The 11,571-nt window shown below is 30.1% G+C and overlaps 1 protein-coding gene across 2 annotated transcripts in view; it reads left to right on the top strand.

Moving 5' to 3' along the window:
* LOC106467040 (integrator complex subunit 13-like) overlaps positions 1-11,571 on the top strand; it is a 44,255-nt gene that overhangs the window by 3,775 nt on the left and 28,909 nt on the right. For both annotated transcript variants that reach the window (XM_013927350.2, XM_022395145.1), the window contains exons 3-7: positions 751-825; positions 4,997-5,199; positions 7,177-7,257; positions 9,382-9,478; positions 10,710-10,838. In XM_013927350.2, the coding sequence (XP_013782804.1) occupies positions 751-825; positions 4,997-5,199; positions 7,177-7,257; positions 9,382-9,478; positions 10,710-10,838 (585 nt within the window). The remainder of the gene's footprint in view (positions 1-750; positions 826-4,996; positions 5,200-7,176; positions 7,258-9,381; positions 9,479-10,709; positions 10,839-11,571) is intronic.

The raw sequence follows: 11,571 nt of genomic DNA, 5'->3' as shown, positions 1-11,571 counted from the left end.
TGCACACCCACTCCGAGAAAAGTAAAAATTCACACCCGACCTTTGTTTTTTGTAAATAATTGATTCCTCTCTTGAATTCCTCATCAAAAGGGCTTTGGACCTTATAGTCCGCACCCCCTCGAAATGGGCCTTAAATTCAATTCAATGTAATTTCAATCAAAAAAAAAAAATCTTAAAATCCATCTGAATAAAGTTTACTTAAAATACAAATTAATACTTAAACCCACAAGATCTAAACAAATAGACTGTGTGCATTTCTGGATCTCTCTGTCTTGCCTTGTCGACTTCATCACCTCATCGTCTCCACCACCACCATTGGACAAGACGAACTACATCTTACCTCTGCCAATCTTCTTCATAGCTTCTGTCTCAAAAATTCTTTTAAATATTCCTGTTAATGTTACAGTCACAATTATGATCACTGCAGCAAAACATTCTCACATGCAGGGTTGAAGGGGAACTACTGTTCCCGAGCACCCCATTTGCGAAGAGCAAACTAAATTTCCGCTATGATTTTTTTTTTTCCCCTCTACAAATGCTGATGTCAACTCATTCCATAAGCCATTCACCCTGTCAGAAAAACAGTCTTAACTGGAGCTTGGCCAGTCTTTTTCCAAATGGCAAATAAAATTCATATTGAAGGTTACATTGTTGATTTGTAATGTTTGGTATAAAAAAAGATATGCAATTTGTAAAACAAGTTAGTGATTGTTTCTTGTGTATTTAAAATATCTCTCTTTTGATTTATAGATTCGGTTTGTAGTGAGTGATACTGAAGCTCACTGCCTCAACACGTGGTCCCAGCAAGGACAGAATCTTGGTTATGTATGAATTTTTTCATATGTTTGTAGTTGTTACAATGTTAATGTATTTTTGCAGTAAGAAAGGTTGAGTCCATAAGATTCACAAAAAAGTATCTCATATTCTTTTGTATATGTGTGTGTGAACATATTTTGAATATTCTTTGGCAATACTCTAGTTCTTTGCTAAATTAAACTTAAGCACAATAAGAGGCATCACGGTTGTCTCATTGACTAAACTTGAAAAAAAAGAAATAATAGTATAAACACTTTCAAAGCCAACTCTTATCATTTATTTATCAAGCTTTTGATTAAAATCCCTTAAATTTAATGCAGCTGCCACATCTGAAGGCAACCCATTCCAAAGGCCAACCACTCTTTACAAAAATATAATTGTCTTAGCTGAAGATGACTCGTATCTACTTTGCTCAAATTTATATTTGTGTCCCCTTGTCCAACCATTCTTACCATTTAGTTGAATAAAAGATGATGCATCAACATTATTAGGTCTCTAAACAATCCTAAACACCTCAGTCATATCCCCTCTAACTCTTCTTCTTTCAAGAGAAAACAATTTCAGAGATCGTATCTATCTTTGTATGAAAACATTTTCATCCTTTGAGCCCTCTTTTGAACCCTTTCCAATACTTCAACGTTTTCTTTTAGGAAAGGAGCCCAAGACAACATGATACTCCAAATTAGATGTAATCAGTGTCCTATGTACTGAAAGTATAACCACTTATATTCAATATTTCTGTAATTGCAACCTAAAATCCTTTTTGGCCAACCACTAGCAACAGCACACTGCTTGGATGACTTAAGAAACTGATCAACTAAATCACCAAGATCCTTTTGTTACATAACACTGTTAAGGTTATTCCCATCAGAATTAAGCTTATAACTGAAATTGTGTAATCCACATGCATTATTTTCCAATTATTATATTTAAAAGCCATCTGCAATTTATTTGGCCAACTTACTAAACGATCTAAATCCTTTTGAAAAGCAGAAGCATTCTCCTCATAGCTAGAAATATCTAAAACCTTAATATCAACAGCAAGTGTAAGACATTTATTGACCATTCCTTCATCTATGTCATTGATGTAAATCAAAAATAACAAAGGTCCTAATACTGAGCCCTGTGGTACCCCACTTGTGACATCAATTCAGTTTGATTAAATACTATTTATAACAACCATCTGCATTCTTCCATCTAGCCACTTTTCAAACCAACGTATCATCCACACCAATAATTTTGTTAACAAGCCTTTTATGTGGCACCTTCTCAAATGCTTTCTGAAAATCCAGGTACAACAAATCTACATAAGCAGTAACCTTTTCAAAGAATGTCAAAAGATTAATAATGCAAGATTTCCACTTAGTGAAACCATGTTGAGTATCAAACAAAATTTTAAACTTTGTTAAATGACTTTGCAAAACATTTTTTATCAGATTTTCAAAGACTTTCCCATAACTAGTGTAAAAGTAATGGCCTATATTTATTCAGACAATTTGTATCACTTCCAATGAAAAGAAGAATAACAATTGTCAGCTTCTAGTCATCTGGCAGCTGCCCACTGTTAAGAGACATATAAAAAAAAAGTAGTAGCAAGTAAGAAGTTCACATATCTTTCAAAACCCCTGGTCCTGGAGCCTAGCATTTTTTAAACTTTCCAATGTTTTCTTAACAGGCTCGTAATTAATGTGATCATCTTGTTCTGTTGTGTTTCTTTCTACCAATTTTTTTATTAAAAACTAAAGAAAAGGTAGAATTTAGTAACCCAGCCATGGGGAGTCATGCAAGTATAGTTTTACTCCAAATATGTGTAATATGGTTTTCTGTATCCTGATGATTTTGCTGAAAGCAATCATAACTTGAAGAATACATAATTTCAAACATGTTTTCCAATCTTTCAGTTAAATATATTTGAATTAGTGATATTTTACTAAGTAGTGACTTGAAATATTTGTCAATTACAAGCTTTCTTGTAGAGAAAGCATTAACCCGATCTAAAGGTTAATAAAATCTGATAATTTGCATTTTATGTGTTGTATGAAGTGTGTTATTCTTTAAATCTATTTTATTTCAGTATGTTTTTAAAGAATATCAACCACTAATTTATGTTATTTGTTTTAAATGATAGGTGTCTTGTAAGAGTGTTCATAAACACATTTTATCAAATTGTGGAGTAGGTTTGATTTTTTACAGTTTTACATTTCATATAAATGGTTAACTAAAAGTAATGAAGTAACTTTGTGTTTCCTTTTTTTTTTTTTCTCTTATAGACCTATTTTAAACCATGTGGATATCAAGCTATGTTTTCTATATACTTAACATTTTACAGAAATGGGTATGAATGCCATTGTATTAAAAGAGCTATTCCCATTGTCATTTTTATTTTTACATCTGGGTTTGAGTGTTGTCACTACTGTTATATATTAACTACACTGATATCAGTGCTAAAATGAACTTACTATTGAGTGTATGGTTTAGATTAACTGAAAATATTAGATTAAAAAAATTGTCAAGTTTTAACTTTAATATTAGATTTTACAAAAATGTTCTTTTGTCAATTCATAAGTTACGACCAACATGGATTATCATTGACGAGACTTGTCCATCACCAATTAAAAAAAACAATTTAAAGAAAAGATATTTTTACAACTTTCTGAACACAGTGACTGTTGTGAAATAGTAATTAACTGGCTGTATGTTGGAACCAGTTTCATAACCTTTTGGTATAATATTTTTGCAAACACGTAAAAGTTAAGGTGATTTACTCACATATTATGTGGTATTTAATTAATAAACGTAATACGCCATTTAAATAAAAATTAGTTATTATTTCAAAAACAAAGATATTCTGCTACATATAATTAATAAACGTAATACACCATTTAAATAAAATTAGTTATTATTTCAAAAACAAATATATTCTGCTACATACTTTGCCCCATATTTTTGGGCCATTGTCAGGCAGGATGAAAATAGGCAGAAAATGGTATAAAAACAACTTTTCAATAACACATGGTACATGTTAGTTTTAAATTAATGTTCTTACTTAAATGAAACAACAACAATATGTATGTGTACACACATACATTATACACAAGGCAAATATTTAACATAAATATAAGCAATATATAAAAATATAGCTTATATATGTATATACAATGTTAATCCATATACAGCTGGAGTACTGAAAATGCTGGACCTTCATCTTTATTTAGAGAAAACCTTCTGTGTTTAAGTATTTTCAGGTTGTCTTGCATTCAGTTCAGTGTATTATACATGAATATATTGGTGGTGCTTCATGTAAATAGAATGTTTATTTAAAATTGACATGCACCATTTGTTATTGGAATGTATTTATTTATATATATATATATACTGCTGTTTCATCTATTTTCACCTCCCAGTGGTAAGTCTGAAGGCATATAAAGCTAAAAACTGGGTTTTGATATCTGTGGTGGGTAGAATACAAATAACTCATTTGTGTAGCTTTGTGCATAACATCAAACACACTTGTCTATTTTTATTATGCCTGATGATGGCCCAAAGAAATGTGGCCAAAACATGTAGCGAAATATCTTTCTTTTTGCAATGATACATGTGGTTGAAATGGTGTATTATTTTTATTAATAGGAAAGAGTTAATATAAAATTCTAAATATATTCGGTTTAGTGAGGCCTGAAAAAAATAAAACAACAAAGCTTGAAAATATGCAAACTAAAATATATCTATGTACATATTTATTTATATGTGAGACTTAACCATTGAGACTTGTTCCTTAAAATTGACAATTATATTGAATTGTTTTCAATAATTACCACAGAAGTAGTTCTTTGAAATCACTTGAACGTTAGAGAAGGACCTTTCATTGAATAAGTACATAATTTTAGTATATTAAAATAAATATACAGAAGTTGTGTGGCTATATTAGATAATAACTGATAGTCTCAGAAAGAGAGTGAAATACTACTCTTTAAAACAATGTGAACAAGAATTATTAGCCTAATCAACTTAAATACTTGCCTATAATCATGCTGAACCAAGTTGAGCCTTCCTGTAGGCCTATCTTAAAATTCACAGCTTCTATGAAGTAAAAGCTGTATAGATATGTATATATATGCGTATACAAGACATTGAAAGTGTATCTATATGAATTCAGAAACTGTCATACTGTTTTTTGCAGTTACTGGAGGCTTTAGCTGATATTGGAGTTCCTAGCCAGCCCAGAAAGAAGGATGAGTGCAGCATTATGCATGGCTTGACTGCTGCGATCAAGGCACTGTGCGAGTGTAGTGAGGTACAGCATGAGAAAAGGACATCTCTCACAGAAAATGCTGGATCTGTAGTAAACCGAGGACGTGTGTTATGTATTTCCTCAGTCAAAAGGTAGGTGGGTTTAGTTTTATAAATTAAAGCATGTAAGTAAAAAAAAAAATTAACACTATTAAAGTGTAAAAATGCTGGGAGGGGTCAGTGAATCAATAAACTTGAGAATAACTACTTATCAAAAAACCAAATACATCTCTGAAAGGAGTGACATTAAATTTCATGTTTTGTTCTTTTTATTCTTCTAATATTAACTTGACTATTCCAGTTAACAATTTTCTAATATTAACTTGACTGTTCCAGTTAACAATTTTCTAATATTAACTTGACTGTTCCAGTTAACAGTTTTCTAATATTAACTTGACTGTCCCAGTTAACAATTTTCTAATATTAACTTAACTATTCCAGTTAACAGTTTTCTAATATTAACTTGACTATTCCAGTTAACAATTTTCTAATATTAACTTAACTATTTCAGTTAACAATCTTCTAATATTAACTTGACTGTTCCAGTTAACAGTTTTCTAATATTAACTTGACTGTCCCAGTTAACAATTTTCTAATATTAACTTGACTATTTCAGTTAACAATCTTCTAATATTAACTTGACTATTTCAGTTAACAATCTTCTGATATTAACTTGACTGTTCCAGTTAACAGTTTTCTAATATTAACTTGACTATTCCAGTTAGCAATTTTCTAATATTAACTTGACTATTCCAGTTAACAATCTTCTAATATTAACTTGACTATTCCAGTTAACAATCTTCTAATATTAACTTGACTATTCCAGTTAACAGTTTTCTAATATTAACTTGACTATTCCAGTTAACAATCTTCTAATATTAACTTGACTATTCCAGTTAACAGTTTTCTAATATTTAACTTGACTATTCCAGTTAACAGTTTTCTAATATTAACTTGACTATTCCAGTTAACAATCTTCTAATATTAACTTGACTATTCCAGTTAACAATTTTCCACCAAACATGCTCACCCTTTCAGCTATGGGGGGCATTATAATGTGTCGGTCAATCACACTATTCGTTGGTAAAAGAGTAGCCCAGGAGTTTGCGGTGGGTGGTGATGACTAGCTGCCTTCCCTCTAGTCTTGCACTGCTAAATTAGGGACAGCTAGTGCAGATAACCCTCTTGTAGGTTTGCACGAAATTCAAAACAAACAAACAAATAAACCCTTGTTTATCTCAATTTTGTGAACAGGATGTCACAAGATTAGATAGACGGATTTTGACAAACTTATACAACAGATATCGCATACATAGTTTTAGATCTGATAAACTTTTGAAGGTCAAGAATTAAAGATGAAGGTCAATCCAATTGGGAGACTTAAAAATACAGTATAGCATTAGTGGAAGCATAGGTGTTTCATAAACACAGCTTACACTTATGAGATATATTATTATTATTATTTCTGTTGAAGTATTAGTATGCAAATGTTGTTTGGTATATTTAACTTATAATGATACAGTGTTTTTAAATATGCTTAATTTTATGGCTTATGAAATGAAAATGTACATAAATGACCTAGGGTTAAAACTCGGATATCCTGGTTAATTTTCGTGTTAAATATTTGCTTTTTCTGTACATACTCTTCATGTACAAAAGTTAAATAATTCAATGTAATCTGATAAAGGTTGAACAATAAAACAAAACACTTATATAACAGGAATTTTGAAATCCTCTCTAAAGTGAGTAATGTATTTTTTTTACCAAAAATAGTGTCTTTCAATTAACTGAAGTTGTTGGCTTGTTTGAAATGTAAACTAGTAACATTTTACAATGATAAGCAGCCATGATAATGAGTAGTAGCTCACAAAATTAGCTTTAACTTTTGTATTTTGGAAAGAAACTAAATACTTCTCATACATATATTTACTAGGTTTTCTAACCTTATTTTATCAAAAGTTATTGAATAAGTGAAAAACAAATGGAGATTAATATCTTGTGAAAAAATTTTAAATTATGTTACCTTTAGAGACCAAAATTTGATTTCCAATTTTTTTTAATTTTATATAGTGAATCCCATGTGCGAACACTTGAAAAGTGTTTTCTTGAAGCTCTGAATGAGCACAACAAACTGGCAGCGGGATCAGACAAGTGAGTATAAACTTGATGCTAATAAACATTTTACCCCATTTTTAAATAATCACAACAAGATCAATCAACTAAGTAAAATTTGGATTCTTGTAATATCTTTTTTGTTTCTTTGTTAAAAAAAACAACTGTAAAGATATCAGAGAAGTCAGTGATTCCTTAGCACCTTAAATAAAGCTTTTCTGTAATTAAAATACGACTAGAAAAAAACAACAACAGGTATGTGCAAGCTTACTATTCTTAACAAATTTAACTAAGAATAAAAAGTACATATATATGATTAGTATTCTTAAAACTGAAGTTGTATTTAAACAAATACAAGTGGAATACATGAGTAAGTACATTCTTGTAGTATTTAAATCTTTGTTTTTAACTGAATACAACTGGAAAAAACACAAGAGCATGTTCATTACCCTTAAAAACATCTTTTTTTAAACAAATACAACTTAAAAAACAAGAGCATGTTCATTACCATTAAAAACATCTTTTTTTAAACAAATACAACTTAAAAACAAGCGCATGTTCATTACCATTAAAAACATCTTTTTTAAACAAATACAACTTAAAAACAAGAGCATGTGCATTACCCTTAAAAACATCTTTTTTAAACAAATACAACATAAAAACAAGAGCATGTTCAGTATTCTTAAAAACATCTTTAAACAAATACAACTTAAAAACCAAGAGCATGTTCATTATCCTTAAAAACATCTTTTTTAAACAAATACAACTTAAAAAACAAGAGCATGTTCAGTACTCTTATTAAAAACATTGCCTGGCCCCAGCCGGTGACACAGGTTTTTTTCACAGAGTTAATTAATCATGTTAGCCTATCATAGCTGTAATTATTATCTCTTTAGTAAACTGTTCAATGGAGGGTAACTTGTAAAGAGCCTCAGGTCGCATGTGAGTCACTTGAAGTTAAACATTGTTTAGTAAAATAAATATGATAGAAAATAAATAAATTAAGCTGATAATGTGAGTGGAACGTCACAAGGGGAAATTATAAATTTTATGTCATTGTCCTTTTCAGTATCATATTCTATTCACTCCAGTGACACTTCTGGGCTTGAATGGTTTAGGATTTGTCCACAAACTTTATTTACTTCTGCTCCATTTTTATGGATTTAGTGAAAAACAGTGTCTTTTCTGGTTCATCTTCATCTATCTCTTCAGGTATTTGGGCAGGAAGGACAGTATCACGTGCAGTCTGAATAGCAGAGCACCTGAAAAACTTAGAAATAATTGTTGTCTACTTTGCAACATTAGAGAAACAAGCCAGCATGTTGGTTTGTACGTATAGAACTTCTTGTCACAATGTGGTACATTATTCACTGGATGTTGCACACAAACATTATTTGCTAAATTTTGATTGGTCAGTATTCTGACCTTATAACTGCATAATAGGTGGTATCTTGTTAGTGTATTTAGTTTGTGTGTAATGACATGGTGTGATGATCAGAGATTGTCAGTGAAAATAACACACTATCTATGCATGTTGCTCAAGTGTAAACTTTTTCCATACTTCTGATCGGTAAGAAGCTATTTTAAGCACCTGGGCATAAGGGAAATTAGAAGTTTCGGGCATTGTTTGGATTTTTATCAGATGCTAATAATGCCAGAATTGTTTGCAGCCTGTTGTTTCTAATAAGATACCACTGGGAAAAACAAGAGTATGTTCATTACTCATAGAATTTGTGTTTGTAAACAAATACAACCAACCAAAATGTATACAATCGGTATTTTTAATACTTTAGCCTTATTAATGAAGAAACAACAAAATCAAACAAATGTTAGTAGTAATTAATTGTCTTTAAGTTTTTCTGAGTTGTAATAATGAGAATATTATGTAATTTATGTTAATCATCTTCATGGTATTATATGCAGCTTTTATGCCGTACAGTATAATCATAATTAATAAAAACTGACACAAATTTTGATCTGAAAATTGGTGAAATACGATGCATGAAGCTACAAGGTCTTTCATTATTTATTTTTTCAAGAATTCAAGAATTTTAATTATTTTCTTAGGAAAAATATTTTTTTCATACGAGTGATTTGATAATATATATCAGTACATAATAGACTTCATTGATTTATTTATATCTGTTTTTGATATTCTTCTAGTTTAATGCCAGTTCATCAGTGTGAATTTACCCTTATCCTCACCTTTCCAATTCCTACCTCTGAAGAATCAACAATTCATCCAATACAGAGGAGAGAGGTAAGACTTTTTTTTTCCATTTTGGAATACCTATATGTATAATGTATTTGATGAATAAATAGAAATTAACGTACACAAGAAGAGGTTGATATTACCTGCCACTAACTGATTTACAATATGAGCCAAATGTTTTACTTGTATTATATAATATGGACAGGAAAATTCATTTTGTGGCTTTATTTCTTGATTTAAGTCTACATTATAGCTTCTTGCTTTAAAAAAATTTGATTATTTTTATACTATAGTTTTTCAGAATCCAACTTTCAGAGAATTTATTATTGTATTTTTAAATTATTGGCCATTATTTTTTTAGCTTCTAATATCTTTTCAACAGTACTTACTCATGTCTCTAGCGTCATTATTATCAACTTCTCATCAAATCAAGTTACCTACGTGTTAAGAGCTAAATATTAACCCAGTATTAAATATAGCTTATTTGATATACCATTTGTGCTTATAATGATTAGAATACGTTCATTTATCAGTTGGGTAATCGTGCTGTTAGAGGTATTTTTGGACGAAATCCCAATGATATATCAAGATTTTAGGCCAGCATAGAAGATTTATGTTAGTTCTAAATCTATATACTAAGATAACAATGCAAAATAATTCTCATAATAAAGTTATATAATATTATAAAATAAAAAATATATCCGGAGGTATGTTGTATTAAAATCATTTTACTGTTTCATCTAATTACATCTCAGTAAACTTCATAACATTGATTAGTAATATTTTTAATTAATTTCATTTGATTCAAAGTGCTTTTTTTTACATTGTTGAATTATTTTAGCATGTTTCAGTGTAGAGTATATATAACTGTTGAATTAAAGATGGGTGTTTATGAAAGTTTTCGGGGAGCTTAATAATATACAAAAATAAAATCTGATGTTTCACCAACATTTACATACACTTACTCCTCCTAGTGGCCTAAACAGAAAACTGGACTTTGCACTTTTTTTGCACTGAGTAAATAATCAGCTGCAACTTAATATAAACAGAAAAACATTAAGTTAAATAGAAGCAACTAGGTACTAGTGTGGCTAGTCAAAACTTTTCAGTCTGTATATAGTAGTATCACATTCATTTTACCAGATCTTTCTTTTATACATATGTTTAAATGGTTTATTTTTCTTCCTTTCCAGCTTCCTCTTAATTTTCTTTTCCTTTTTGATTATTGTTATCTAGCATTTTTTATAAGTTTTACTACTAATAATGCGTTCTTCTTCAGCTCTCTCCAGTACTGACCACTGAAGTTTATATGTCGAAAGCTGGACGCTTCCTTGCAGCCACCCTGTGTTACCTTGTTCAGAGACATTTTAACCTAGCATCCACTACTGTGACAGGCATTCCTATGAAGGTAATACCAAGGACTTTACTTTAGACTGCCTCCTTGATTAATCATATTAGAAGACAGATTAAAAACACTTCAACTTAAATGAAGTAATAGTATATATGTCATTTGAATTAAAGTGTCATACTTGCCCATTAAGCAAATTTAGTTATTTTAGCATATTTGAATTCAGTTTTATTTTTCAAGAAGATTGACTTAATTTGGAAATGAATTTAATAAAACTAGCAGAAATATCCACCCTCCGGGCAGGTATAACTGCTAGTTCCTGCGGAAGGCTATTGGGCATGTGGCCTTTTCTGGAATTGTCTGACAGTTCTACAACAATGTACTCATACTTGACATTCAATAATGTTCACCATCCATGAGAAAAAGGATTTTATTGAAATTTTAGTTGAAAAATGAGCTATCATCACAGTATTACATCACAGAGTAGATTTTATTGAAGTATTTCTTTATAGATGCAGTTATAATGAAGGTGCCTTGCTTTTCTGTTGCAACACTCATGAGATTTTCACTAAAGAAAAACAAATAATTTTTTAAGTTTGTCTTTTGATTGTTTTGTATTTGAAATTTACTCTTTTTTTGTAATTTTTATTGGTTAAATCTGGAACTTAATTCCTTTTTGTTTGTAGTTTTTATTGGTTAAATCTGAAACATATCATTTTTCTGGAAATTTCAATCATTTTATTTATTGCTCAGCTATAAAAATACTGTCTAGTTATAAAAATATTACCCAGTT

This window comes from Limulus polyphemus, unplaced genomic scaffold (assembly GCF_000517525.1).
Source record: "Limulus polyphemus unplaced genomic scaffold, Limulus_polyphemus-2.1.2 Scaffold2467, whole genome shotgun sequence".
Lineage (NCBI taxonomy): Eukaryota > Metazoa > Arthropoda > Merostomata > Xiphosura > Limulidae > Limulus > Limulus polyphemus.
The sequence above is the reverse complement of the archived record's forward strand: the minus strand, read 5'-3'. Positions and strand labels throughout refer to the sequence as shown.